The sequence below is a fragment of the Mangifera indica genome, unplaced genomic scaffold, assembly GCF_011075055.1.
Source record: "Mangifera indica cultivar Alphonso unplaced genomic scaffold, CATAS_Mindica_2.1 Un_0093, whole genome shotgun sequence".
Taxonomy (NCBI): Eukaryota; Viridiplantae; Streptophyta; class Magnoliopsida; order Sapindales; family Anacardiaceae; genus Mangifera; species Mangifera indica.
Genome location: NW_025401185.1, coordinates 33,133 through 47,430, shown reverse-complemented (window position 1 = coordinate 47,430; position 14,298 = coordinate 33,133). Strand labels below are relative to the sequence as shown.

General features: G+C 32.1%; 1 protein-coding gene and 1 long non-coding RNA gene across 9 annotated transcripts; one reads left to right on the top strand and one right to left on the bottom strand.

The window, feature by feature from the left end:
* Window positions 1–394: 394 nt before the first annotated feature.
* Window positions 395–5,981, top strand: LOC123207685 (transcription factor MYB124-like). 4 transcript variants are annotated; one of them, XM_044625154.1, is made up of 12 exons: window positions 395–1,010; window positions 1,144–1,190; window positions 1,278–1,334; window positions 1,468–1,540; window positions 1,841–1,896; window positions 1,991–2,170; window positions 2,275–2,453; window positions 2,677–2,822; window positions 3,183–3,325; window positions 3,411–3,622; window positions 3,723–3,871; window positions 5,152–5,981. In XM_044625154.1, exons 1-12 carry the CDS (start codon window positions 927–929, stop codon window positions 5,260–5,262), a joined length of 1,437 nt encoding a protein of 478 aa, XP_044481089.1. In that variant the 5' UTR covers window positions 395–926; the 3' UTR covers window positions 5,263–5,981. The 4 variants fall into 4 exon arrangements, with proteins under 4 accessions (XP_044481089.1, XP_044481090.1, XP_044481088.1 ...); XM_044625155.1 differs by having other exon boundaries at window positions 2,674–2,822; window positions 3,258–3,325; XM_044625153.1 differs by having other exon boundaries at window positions 2,674–2,822.
* A 2,820-nt stretch (window positions 5,982–8,801) lies between these two features.
* Window positions 8,802–14,060, bottom strand: LOC123207683. Of its 5 annotated transcripts, XR_006500446.1 has the most exons (4): window positions 13,810–14,004; window positions 13,411–13,507; window positions 9,179–12,392; window positions 8,802–9,071 (listed from the first exon to the last, which is right to left on the bottom strand). It is a non-coding gene; the product is annotated as an uncharacterized LOC123207683 (long non-coding RNA). The 5 variants fall into 5 exon arrangements; XR_006500443.1 differs by having other exon boundaries at window positions 9,179–13,507; window positions 13,810–14,009; XR_006500445.1 differs by having other exon boundaries at window positions 13,411–14,003.
* Window positions 14,061–14,298: the final 238 nt, after the last annotated feature.

Here is a 14,298-nt window from a genome sequence, read left to right as displayed (position 1 = left end):
AGGATGTGGTCATAGTCATGCTAATCAAATCCTAATAATTTTTTTAAAAATAATAATAATAATAATAAAATTTTAAAATAAAATTTTTCTTGATATATATATATATATCAAAAAAATTTTAAAATTTTAAAATTATATATATATATATATATATATATATATATATATATATACACACACACGCACTTTTCTTGATACACCTACGTGTAGACCTAGTGTGAAGAGTATTGATTGAGAAAACATGGAATTCAGCGTTATTTTCAAACTGCCCTTCATACCCGCGCACTAAAGCAAGAATCCGTTGATTCAAATTAATATTTTTTTTCATTTTAAATTTATTTATTATTAAATTACAGAACAGACTGACTGGGAAGAATTTAGAAAATGAGATGAATAATAATCGGACTGAGACAACAAAATCCTTCATTTCATTCACTCACCCATCAGCATCCTAACAAAGCAGCTTTCAATCTCTACACTCTCATCATTTTGTTTCTTCTCCCTTCTTTCTCCTCTTCCTTTTTTCTTTTGATTGTATATTTGTTAGATCTACCTGGCCTTTACTGCGTATTCAACCCACCCCATTACTCGAATATCGAGATCAAATTCAACCCACCCAATGAGGTTTTTGCCATTTATAGTGGTAGTAGTGAAGGGAAGCATAGAGAGAATAAGATCAAAGTTTAGGTATGTAAAAGTTTAGAATCCGAGGCATAGAGTTCTTGAGACCTCATTACGATTCCCTTTGAACCAAACAGTATCTGTAAATACCCTTCCCCAAAAAATAAAAATAAAAGAGTTTGTTCCTTTTTGAAGGCAAAGTTTTATTTTATAAGGGTGTGTGTAAAGAGTTAGCTTTAGCATGCGTGTATTGGTTTTAATAAAGGGAGGAGCGTCCTACAAAAGAAACACAAACTGAGTGAACAATGCAAGAAATCACGAAGAAGATTGGATGTGCTAATGAAGACTCCAAGAAGAAGGAACGACATATTGTTACGTGGAGTCAACAGGTTTTCTTCTCTCTCTTTTTTTAATATTATTGGTCAAGCTCTGTTTTCATCTAAATATAGTTTTTATGATTAATAGATTGATACTGGTTTATTCTGGATGGGTTTTCTCATCTGGGTTTGTCCAATTTTGTAGGAGGATAACATACTGAGGGAGCAGATTACCATACATGGAACTGATAAGTAGGGATTTTTGTTATTTATTTATCTATAGTTTCCTTTATAAAAAAATTCTGATGACGCGCTTTGGTTTGTGATATTTGTGTGCAGTTGGTCAATTATTGCATCTAAATTTAAAGATAAAACAACGAGACAGTGTAGAAGAAGGTTGGGAAATGAAATCATAATAATTTGTTCTGAATGATCTTTTTTCTGTTCCTCTTTTTTTTTCTCAAGGCGATGAAGAATTAAAAATGGGTTACGAGCGTAATCTGATGTTGGTGAAAAATTAAAATGGCAGATGGTACACATACTTGAACTCGGATTTCAAGAAGGGGGGATGGTCACCAGAAGAAGATATGCTTTTATGTGAGGTAATTGTTTGTTTTTCAATAATCTAGTAGGATGAGGTTAGTTCAACAATAATTGCTAAACTTTTTCTAAACTTATATTCCTAGATTTACTTTCTTTTCTCTTATTACAGCTCTTGTTGTAGATATTGGGTTTTTTTTTTTTTGAAACAGAAAAAAAAAATGATCAAAGTAGGCCAGACTTATAACTGATAGCTATTCATCTTGTCTCTCAAAAGTTGAGCACAAAATAACCCCCACATTTGAGTTTTGGTAAGGGTTATTTTATCACTTATTCATCTAATAACTTGAGGTGATCTGCAGGCCCAGAAAATATTTGGTAATAGATGGACGGAAATAGCCAAGGTGGTTTCTGGGAGGTACATAATTATTACTATTAGTTTTTAAAGAATTCTAATCCCATTCTGTGCATTCAGATTTTCTCAGTAATTAAACCCTCTTCTGTTTATGCAGAACTGATAATGCTGTGAAGAACCGGTTTTCCACATTGTGCAAGAAGAGAGCAAAATATGAAGCTTTAGCTAAAGAGAATAACAATCCATATATGAACCAAAACAACAAGAGAGTTTTATTCCAAAATGGGTTCAATGCAGATGGAACACGAGAAAATACAGAACTCATTAAGAGAGCTAGGTAGTGGAGTACAACATTACATTTGCTAATAAGAGTAGTTTTTTAGGAAGTAGAATTCAGTTTTGTTCTTTTACAAATTAAACTACTTCTCTGTTCCAATTCAGGAGGTCACACATCCCTGATCTCGCAGAAAGCCACAACATTGCAAACAGATCACATAGGGAATCTGGAACAACAATGAATCCACGGTTCAGACCTCCATTTACAGTGTTGGTTCAAAACTTACCCAGTGTAAACGGCTTGCCAGCCTCACATTGTGATATGAAGGAGGTGTCAAATAATGGTAAATCACTGCTGAACAAAATTTCTGGAATTATTGATCAATTAGATTGGTCTAGTAAAGCCTGAAAGACATATTTAGATGAGAAAATGAGAGAACTGTAACTCCAACAATTAATATCTGGGGGTCAACATTGTGTTTTCATATATTTCTGTTAGGTGTTTTCACTTGTGTCATATTAGCTTTGAGAAAATTAAAATAACTTCTTTTTTTGATCTTGTAGCAGCTCAGAACAATAAGACTCAAGGAATGTTTCTTAGAAAGGATGATCCAAAGATAACTGCTTTGATGCAACAAGCAGAACTTCTTAGCTCACTTGCGCTAAAAGTTAACACAGAGGACACAGAACAGAGTTTGGAAGATGCATGGAAGGTGAAATTTAATTTTGTGTTTTCTTCAGCTTTATCAACGTCATACATTGTCCTGTCAGTCATTGATCTACCAACAAGAGATAAAATTGGTTGCATTTTTTTTTTTTTTTGGATTAACAGTTAGTTTGGTTCCTAGATCATTTGGCTTTAAGATCCCTGAACTATTGTCTAACCAAACTAGAGCTACATACTTAGGCAGAAAGGCATAACTAAATCTATTGATGTCCTACGCAGCCATAAAAGTAAACCTATTCATAGCATCTTCAGTACTCTAGTACCTCAGAATTCCTCTTCATAGCGGGATAATTTTAATGATGCACAAATTTTGCATGGCTGCTAAGATTTATTGATATGCATACAGGTTCTTCAAGATTTCCTGAACCGAAGCAAAGAAAATGATATCCTAAGATATACAATCTCTGACATCGATTTTCAGTTTGAAGATTTTAAAGATTTGATAGAGGACTTAAGGAGTACTAATGAGGAAAGTCATCTGTCCTGGAGGTAATACATTAAACTATATTGGCATCTAGGTCTAAGCAGGTTTTACTTGGCATGCCATTTATAATTGGCTGTTGATATTTCATAGGCAACCAGATCTATATGAGGACTCTCCAGCCAGTTCTGAATATAGTACTGGAGCAACTCTAATTCCTCATCCAGCCTGTGATAAACCAGATCAAATTCAAGCTGAGGTAGATGCACTGCATCAGGATATTGTAGCTGAATTGCAATCAATTCATATTGGCGAGCAACATTGCTTGGGGCAGCAAAATAAAGGGAGTGCAAACACAAATGAAGGTGATAAAATTTTTATTGGAATAAGCTATATTTTTCTATAGTGTGGATTATACATTCAGAGTTAATAAATTTGCTGATGAAATGTTTGAATTTAATGCAGTGGTGTTATTCCCCTCTGGTGGTGAAGACACGAACAACACTGGAGCTGTCTCTGTCTCATCAAGTACAGCGTTCAGTTCCCCCCTCGAGGTTACTCCACTATTCAGATCCTTAGCAGCAGGGATCCCCAGCCCAAAATTCTCAGAAAGTGTAAGTAATCTTAAACCATTGTGTCTACTAGATTTAAAACAAGTAGTGGCAGTAAAGTGATAAAATCATGAAGTCAACAACTATTGAATCTAAAGCAGAATTCATAGTGGCAGTAGGGAAAGGATCTGTGAGATATTACAATGATGAAGCTTTTGTAGTAAATGAATATGGGAGATAATAGTTTATCCAGCCAGCAGAGCATAATTGGTGCCATGCAAATGGCTTGTTATGTGCTATCAAGCTGGCAGCAGCAGAACTTGTAGTACTTGCTTTAGCACTCACTCTAGCATGAAATTATTTAATTTAGATTCCTGCAGAAAATGTGATGGCACTGATTCTAACTATATACAACACACATTTCTAAATAATGTATGCATTTGATTTTATAGTACAGCACTTTCACTAGATACACCCATCAAATAAAAACAAGAGCAAAGACAATAGAGAACACTAAGAACTAGATGCTGAGGTATGTCTACTTTCAAGATGGATTAATCTAAGATTTGGTTTTCCTCCTGTTTCTTCCTGTAACAAACCTAAGTACCGATAGTGTTTCTTTCCAGAATTTTTATTGGTGACTTTGGCTTCACTCATATTGTTTCCTAACCATGTTAGTTATATGTCTATAGTTTACAGTTATTAATCTCTAATAAAGAAACAGCTTTTCTGTATGAAATAAATGAAACACATTAAGAGCAATACTGTCAAGGAAAGAGTATTAATGTTGGGATCAGAAAAATATTCATGGTTGAGTGACTGCAAAACTGCCACAGGAGTGGAACTTAGATGTCATCAGTACGAAGCCAACAATCATTCTTCTCTTTATGTTGGGTAATGAGGTCACCTGGTTTTTATCAGACTACTACTGGATGAAGTGAATCTAAGAGGCTGCATATATTTTTTTTCATTGGAACTTTGTCAAGCAGACGCCTTAGGTGTTGATTTTTATTTTTAGAAAATGAATAATTATATGAAACTAGGAGATCTATTTTCTCCTTCCATTATGGTGTTATTTAAACACAATAAATATTCCAAGGTAGCTAATCTTTGTGCAATCTCTACCAAATCAGTGTAATTATAAAGTTCCATCATTTTATTCTTCCCTTTTAATCCTATTTCACCTTTTTGTCTTTCTTTGCTCTTGTAGTTTCGCTAAGATTAAAGCAGAATTCAATCAAAGTTCCCATATTTAGATATAAGTATACTACTCTATATCTGCTTATATGCATATATCAGATTTTGATGTGAGGCTAACCAATTTCTTTTTCTTTCATTTTCAGGAGCGGAATTTCTTACTAAGAACACTTGGAATTGAGTCCCCTTCCCCCAATCCAAGCACCAATTCTGTCCAACCACCTCCCTGCAAAAGAGCCCTTCTCCAAAGTCTATAACCACCTTCTCTGATCTACTCACTTATACAATTCTAAATGCTCTAAACCACTATATCTCATCTTTGATCCCAAGGGCGAGTACAACATATATTGAGTTTTTTTTTTTTTTTTGCTTTCTTTTGTTTGAATTCAGTTTCCCAGGATTATGGCCATCTCAGCCTAAAATTTTACAAATAGGCTTATACAAGATCTGCATTCCAAGACCCCTGGTCTAGGATGTTGTTGAGCATTCTACTCTCAGAAACATCTAACATGTTCTGAGTGCCTTTCACATTTTTTCTTTTTCTAAATTTTCTCTCTTTCATATTCTAATAGAGGAGTGCCCTAATACTTAGTAAAATTCCCTCTTGGTTTTTTAGATGTCTGTCATTCTTTCGTTTGTCTTATCATGTGATTGGTACCGGGCATACCTTCTTCCAATCCAGTTTTTGGCCTTGAATATTGTCATTTGTACAGAACCTGCTACATAAACCCTAGTCAGAGTGTAATTATACATAGGCAGCTCGCCTATATAAGACTAAAGAAACAGACCCCCAAAAAAAAAAAAAGTAAAGATGAATAACAAGTTGAGCCGATTCATATTTGTTGTTTGTTTTATGGTGTGCAAAGGGTATAGAATAAGTTTCTACCTAATTTTTGTGTGTTTTCATTTCCATGATTTATAATGTAATGTAATTTGATACTGCTAGTGTGGAAATTTGTTTTTGCTTTGGCGTGTATGTTCAGTCTTATCTTTTTTACCTTGTTTGAATCAATGCATTGTGAAAACTTTGCAGCAGATTCTCTCACATAAAAGCATGAAACTGAATTGAGAAGAAAATGCAGGAAAGCAGTTGAGATGTGTAACACATTTCATTGCATTTTCTTTCATTTCTTCAGCAAACAAGTATATAAGAAGCAGAGATTTAATGAAACAAAAGAAACAGAAGAAAAGAAAAGAAATGAGAATTTAAAGGAGCAAATATTTTACTTACACAACAGAAGAGAGGATAGACAAGAATTTGTTTGTTGGAGTAATTTCTTTTTCTTCTTTTTGCCAAGGCCTTTACCAGTTGTGGAGAAGAATTGAAAGGTTGAAGAAGAGTGTTATTTTGGAAAAATATAATTATGGTCAAACCAAAAGGTTTGTTAAAGTATACAGAAGGGGAGGGAAGCTAAAACAAAATAAAGTGCAGTTATGAGATTTGACCATTTTATCCCTTAATTAACATGCTTACCTCAAATTAAAGCCCTAAGTTCTTGACCCCATGATTCGTGGCCGCAATGACTTCACCCATGAAAATCAATTGGTCGTTTTTCCGGAATTTTCCAAAGCCCCCGTAAATTTGTGAGAATACTTTTTTCACCCGAAAAAAAAAAGATTTTTCATTTGTTAATTTTGAAAAGTTTATTTTTTTCATCCCTTCATTAAAGTTAAATATTATTTTTAATAATTAAAATACATTTTCATTATTTTATATAATATATAATAAAAAATATTACGTGCATTTATAAACAAATATTAATTTAAATATTAATAATGATGTATCATTATTATTATTCAAATTGATTCTTGTTTAAATATATTTTTTAATATATAATAAGTTAATATCACATACATCTCTAATAAGACTAACAAATTATATATTCACCTTAACTATTTTATATTTTTCTTTTTTTTTTAATTTTTAAACTCTAAATCTAGCCGAAATAATATTTAAATCACTATAAAAACCTTCCACGCCAAAATATGTTTTCTTGGCCACAAGTAGAGCAACCATGGTAGGCATTTCTTGTCTACTAATGGTATATCACTATGTTGAATTTGCTCATTAGGCCACACGCGGCGTCGCAATAACAATCTCCTAAAACTCATAAACCTAAAAGTGAACCACCATTTTGCAAAACATCATCACTTTGCTTCTGAAAAAGCAAGATACAATTAGGTTTATGGAACAAAGCTTTCCTAATGTTGTTATTTGAATTTATGGATTTGGCGGAACTTGGGTAATGCTTTTCTAGAACCACAAATTTCAAATTTAGGTTGTCATGGATGATGCAATATCTATAGTGCCCTTACATAGATAATTTTCCATAACATACGTTGGGCTCCAAGGGGTAAATAATCACAATATTTCAAAATGCATAGTCTAGATAGTATTTCGCCCTCAGATTTGGTTAGTTGTTGGCTCTGTTGGTTGCTAGTGACCGATATGGTGGTTGCTTTCACATTAGCCTCCCACCTACTTCCATAATTTTTCTTCTGTTTTGATTGTCTAGCTAGTTTTAGTGCTTTAATTTGATTCCATGTAAGTTATTATTTATGTTGTTGAAGATTGTGAAGCAAATGAAAATGATGGGCAACAATAGATTCAAGATTTTTGTCAAGGGGAGCCTTTGCATAGGGGCAGATTCAAGTTAAGTTGACTCGAACTTGAATCCATATTCAACTCAAATGAGTCAAACTCAAGTTAGAACTCTAAGTGAATTTGAGTTTGACTTATTTGCCCTGATAACATTATTAGCTTTATAACAATATTGTTTATCCTTTCAATATTACTTTTCACTTTGTTGACATCACTATTTATCTTGTTGAAATTCCTTCAATGACACCATACATCTGCTCAAGCTTAAGCTTGAGCTATAGATTTGAGTCAAACTCGAATTAGCCTGTATTCCGACTTGACTTAAATCAACCATTACCTCCACTATTCTGTAATTGTTTACCAATCAACACATCTTTTGCTTTGGAACAACACCGAATCGATTACTAAAATGATCATTTTTTTTTATTGCTATGCAGAATTAAGGTAATGAAATATACATTCCAGTTGTCATAATGCCAACGTGTGAAAACTTAAATTACACCATCAAACCAATTTGGCATACAAACTTATTTTTGAAGCATCGTGTGAACTCACACAAAAAGAAACATTTTGTTATAGTAAATTATTCCCAAGTAAGGTTTTTAAAATCAGACCAGTAATCAAACTAGTTGTTTAACTGGTCTATGGTTCGATCGGTTCAACTGATTGAATCAATCGATTTAACTTATTATCAAATTATAATGAATTTATTAAATAATATCATCATAATGAACACATATTTCAAACATAAACCATATGAAGTTTATTAAAAGCAAAGTTGTTTTTCTTGTTCCAGTAAACCTCGTGCCTTAAATTTCTTGTTTTTGAAGATTCTAAGCAAATTACTTTACAGTAAATGTCTACAATAGAGAAGGCTTAATTCTGTAGGTAATTAAAATAAGCCAGTTAATTAAATTTAAAAGTAACATAAAAGAATATATATCCCCTCCTTTGAGGGCGGTTTAAAGTCTAATTGGAATTTATATAATTCTGCCTCATATTTAGGGCTGGATTCGAACCAAACCAGTTCGAGCTCGAGCTCGGCTTGATCAAGCCCGAAATGAACTAACCCTAGCCGAGCTTGAGCCACTCCCCAGATTTTTTAATTAAAAATTTTGATACAAAACGATATCGTTTTGACCAATATGTATTAAAACGACGTTGTTCTAATAACGAATAACAAACCGAGCCGAATTCGAACTAAGTTCAAGCTTGACTTTCACGAGCTCGACAACTATATGTGAACTGAGCCGAGCTCGAGCTCGGCTCAAATCCAGCCCTGCTTATATTGATGTTTCAGCAATCATTTGCATAAGGAATAAAGATTTTACATGATTTCCATAAGCACAAAAGCCTCCAATTGCTATAGGGAACAGACACATAGCAATGAATACATAGGCAACTTTGGCTCCTTTCCACATAGGGCACACTCGCTGGGTGCTTAAAGGTAGATGGCTTTGTTGCCTGAAAAATATCAAATGAGATCATGAAATCATTCAGATAATGAATATAACGCTTTTAAATATAACTGATTTTGCTAGTGCTTCAAAAATTATTAAGCTCATTTATACCTATATTTCCATAGCTAAATTGTGGCCTCTAAATGCAAACGCTATAATTCCAAGTGCATTAAAGATAGAAAAGAGAGAAGCTGCACAAGATAGCAATGAAAGGGGCTCATAAGAGATTGATGGTGGCCTTTGTTGGCTAACAGAGAGTACCCACACCATGGTGGAGTAAGTAATGGCTATTATAGCCCCTACTAGTGAAAGCCCTGTAATTGAGTTGAGGTTTGAGAGCTGAGATAGGACAATGCATAGAGAAGCGAACACCAAATACCACTCAATCATTGTTAGAGGATTTGAGGAAGAAAGAGGTCCACAAACTATCTAGAAGAATAGTTTCAATGTATCTCCTCCTATCAAAATTAACACTGTTGCAGTTCCGACTAATAAATAAACAATTGGGAAGAGAGCAAGCCAAACACCAAGTCTTTCCCCTGCAAAAGATATAGCATATTCCATTAAGTCTCTCCAATGCAACACATATCACAACATAAATGAATGTCTTTGAAAGAAGTCTCCCCTGATTTCCTGGTTAGTTCCTTGGCAGTTCACCTAGGATTCTATGTCTCAATCCTTCATGGAAAATTTCAGATAAATTATAATGAATTTCTTAAATAATATCATCATAACAAACACATATTTTAAACATAAACTATATGAATTTCATCAAAAACAAAGTTGTATAATTATCAATAACAACAAAGTATATTTGCTTCTTTGAATCATAAATTTCAATTCATTGAAAGAAAGACAAAAAACTCAAAAAAACTAAAACAACAAAACAATTTTAAATATCTTAATCAAACAATTAGCACTCCACGGTGGAATTTCCAACCAATCTTCATTATTATCATGGTCATCACATATCACCATTTCATCATCTTCATCGCTTATAAAAATATAATAAGGTTATAATTTAACATAAATCTGAAATACACATGAACTTAAGAGACCTATTGATTTTAAACAAACCTTTAGGATCATGAGAACATGAGTCTTCAATATCTTTTCGATATTCTTCTTCAAACATGTTTTCTAATTCATCATAGTCAAGTTCTCATTCTTCCTCTTCATCCACAACCCAAAACTTAGTTTTATCAATTGATTCATAATTTATAGGATCATATGACTTCTTGGAGGATATAATCATATACATTAATACAAAAATATTATTCTCATTAGTAAACCTAATATAAAATACATACATATATATAAACATGTAAAATCACATGAGAAAAGAAATTTAATTTTTTTTATAAGTATCTTTCAATCGCAAATTGTAATGAATATAGACAGGATTATTAAGCCTTTGATGCTTTAACCTATTTCTTTTTTTCGTGTGGATGCAGTCAAATACACTCTAATTTCGTTCACATCCAGAAAAAGTTGTTTGGCTAAGAAACCTTATTGCTAACTTTTATAGATTTGAAGTTTCATAACCAAATAATCTTCACCATTCATCTTTCATTAAAAAATAAGTTAAATGATCAAATAACTAAACATATAGTAAATAAAATTAAAGTTAATAGTAAACATTAAAGCATAGATAAATTTTGATTCTCACTGGGTGAATACTTCTACTACTAGTATAAGCTAATGAATGAGAAAAACTTTTTAAACGATCTCGATATAAACCAGTTTCAACTGACAACCTTGACTTGTCATATATAATTTGTTTTTCAGTCACATCCATCAACCCACTTATAATCTCTGATTTTTTGTAAAAATTGTCTCGATCAAATTGAAAAGTTGAGTTCAACCAATATGCTACAACATGAAGACTTTGACGCAACATTTTATCCTATCTAGTATTTATAATGTTGGTGTAAGGCTTGTACAAATACTTCTTATTTTTGAATAACTTCTTAATACCCAAGCGTGCCCTATACATCCCTTCATAAACATAACCTAAGTAGGTTTCTCATCAAAATCATAAATACGCAAAAGACATATTAGTGGAGTCATAATCCTTACTATGATCAAACAATGATTTCAGAAATTTCCATTAAGAACAATTTGTTTAACTTTTTTACACTTTTGCATCTTTAAGAATTTTTTGTAATCCACACAATAACAACAGCTTGCAAATCATTTTTATGATCATGTAAACTTTTCAAAACAATTAAATTGGTGGCAAAGTGAGTGGCTCCAGGATGAATAATTTTTCTCCAATTTGGCCTTTTTCTTAATCAATTCAAAGTGCATTTATGATTATAAACAAAAATTGTTACCTTAAAATCAAGATTGACCAAACTTTGCACCTCAAACATTTCTCCTATGTCTTCAATTATTAAATTAATGCAATGAGCAGCGCATGGTGACCAACTAATGTGAGGAAATCTTTTAGTAAGTAAATATCAACCAGTTCTACAAACAAATTACACGAAGTATCTACATTTGTGGAAAAACTTGAAACATCAACTGTTTGACAAATATAATTCCTTTAGGCTAATATACTAAGAAATTTATTAAAGACATTTGTCTTATGTTTGTCCAGCCATTGGCCATAATGGAACAACCTATTTCATCCCAAGTGCTTCAATAAGAGTCAAGAATCAATTTTACATGTTGCTTAACATCTTTTAACAAATTTACACATAAAGCATGATAAGATGGACCCTTATATCTATGACCCAAATTTGTTATCTTACTTATTGTAGTTTGATAAAAAAGAGAATTCACTATATTTGTAGGAATACATGCATAGTAAAACTATAAGGCAATTTCCAAGTCAGTATCATGCCATCTTTATTGACTTTGCATGCATGCCGTGATACTAGGTTGAGAAAGATCGCAAGGCATTTTGAAAAATGTGTCAATTCTAGCACTTGCTTTTCCCTTTCCTTTAGAGGAACTTATAGATTGATGCTCATAAATCTCTTGAATATTATCATGATCATTATATGATCCCCTTATTTCTTTAGATTTTTCAATAATTTCTTGCAATAACTCTTTTATTTGAAATCGAACATCTTCAGTAACCTTTTTACATGGATCAACATTACCTCTTTCTTTAGCTAGCTGTTGTTTCATTCTATTAATACCTCCACTTGCTATTTACTTTTGACAAAATCCATATATTAGCACCTTCTTCCCTTTAGAATTAGCTCCCTCACTAATATACTTATGTGCTATATCCTTCTTTTGCCGTATGGAACGTTGGGAAGATGCTTGCTCTTTAGATTCTGCCTCAGAAGATGATAATATGTTTTCCATTTCACTAAAAAAATAAACTATCATTTGTAATGACATTATTACAAGCAAACACTTTTCAACAAGGTAAAATGGACACACTAACTTAGACATATGATTTTTTAATCCTACCAAGAATTGAATGTTATTATAAAATATTTATATATTCCTAAAACAACATTACATGATCAAACAGTGAATTCAATTGAGACTTTGAATACAAATGACATAAGATTATACAGAATAAACGTGGAATAATAACTTTTAAAACTTATTCTTTTATCAAAATTCGATCAAATGAGATGAGCTTTGACATTTTATAAACAATGATGTAAATGTTATAGTTTCTAAATGGAATTCAAAGTTTCAAATTTTAACTAACATAACATAAGCTTTTCAAATATTGAAAATGAAATTAAATATTTTCTAGAGAGCAAGTTTCTCACTCTGTACACTTAAATTATTTATTTAGACAAGGTGTTTCTTTTATTTATTAAAGCTAAAACATATTTTGTTATGCTTGGTTATATAAAAAAGAAACTAAATTATGACTATAATATAATCATTTGTTTGATTTTGAAATGGCAGCTGAAGAGCTATTTTGGATTTGATACCTTTTTTGCAATGGGTGTTAGAAGATTTGGAGATAGAGTATTTTTATTAGGAATTTGAGGAAACCCATTGAAGAGGTCATTCCCAAACTGGAGAAAAAATTGTCATGTAATGTTGTTTTAGGAATATAAACTCCAAATAAATCATATAGATATTAAATTAGTTTTCATGAGAAGAAATTTCTGAACCATAATTATCAATTTAAAATCTATTGAATTATAAAACTCAGTTCATTTGTTGCAAAAATTAAGCACAAATTCGTTACCCAGAATATTGAAGAGCTTAATTCACCTCATTCATAAACATAAAAAAAATTCTAAACAAATAACAAAAATTTTCTTAGCAACCAAACAGAAGAAAATAGGAAGCTCATCTTGACAGGAAAACAGAGAGAAATAAACAATTATATGGATAACGGAAAGATTGATAATTACCAGAGATACGTGGAACGGAGGTGGAAGGTAGAAATAAAGTGAAAATGTGATGATTTAATCAATTACCCAGCAACACTGAAGAACATTATCTGGTTTCCTGGGCAATATTTGGCTCAAAAACTCATTTCAAACAGAGATCATCATTTGAGTAAACAAATCAAAAACTGAAACATCAATGGATTTTAGTAAACAAAAACTAAAACAAAGATTATCACCATTTCAAACAGAAACTCATTTGATTAAATAAAACTGAAACATTAACAGATTTCAGTAAACAAAAACTGAAACAGAGATCATCACCATTTCAAATAGAAAAACAAGCACTAAGACCAGAGATTACAGTAGACCCATTTCAGTAAACAAGGAGATAAATAACAAATCAGGAAGAAGAAGACTTACTGACAAGTTGAGCAACGATTGAGACTAGAGATATAGAATGAATTACCAATGCTACACTTGGGAGATGGCAGACTAGAATACCCAGTGAATTGTGATGTTAAGTGGAATCGTGAATTGGGAATAATTTAAGGTTTTATGCTAATTCAATTAATAATATTAATAGTCTTAACCCAGACTAACCCAGACTAACTAGAAGGCAGAAGCGACAAGAGCCAACAATGCCATCCCACCACATATGGAATTTATAAACAGTTTTTTTTTTTTTTTTTGGGAAATTTTAGAGTCAAACTCAATTCTTCTGGTTCTGATCTGTCTGTCTGGTTTACCGATTTTGATCGAGCCAATTAACAGACCATGTTTTTATATAAATTTGACCGGACTTGAAGTGGTTCCTGATTAAACTGATTGGTCCAGTCTGATTTTAAAAACCATAGTCCCAAGTTAAAAAAAAATACAAAATTGATAGTTTGTTCTTGATAAAATATCACG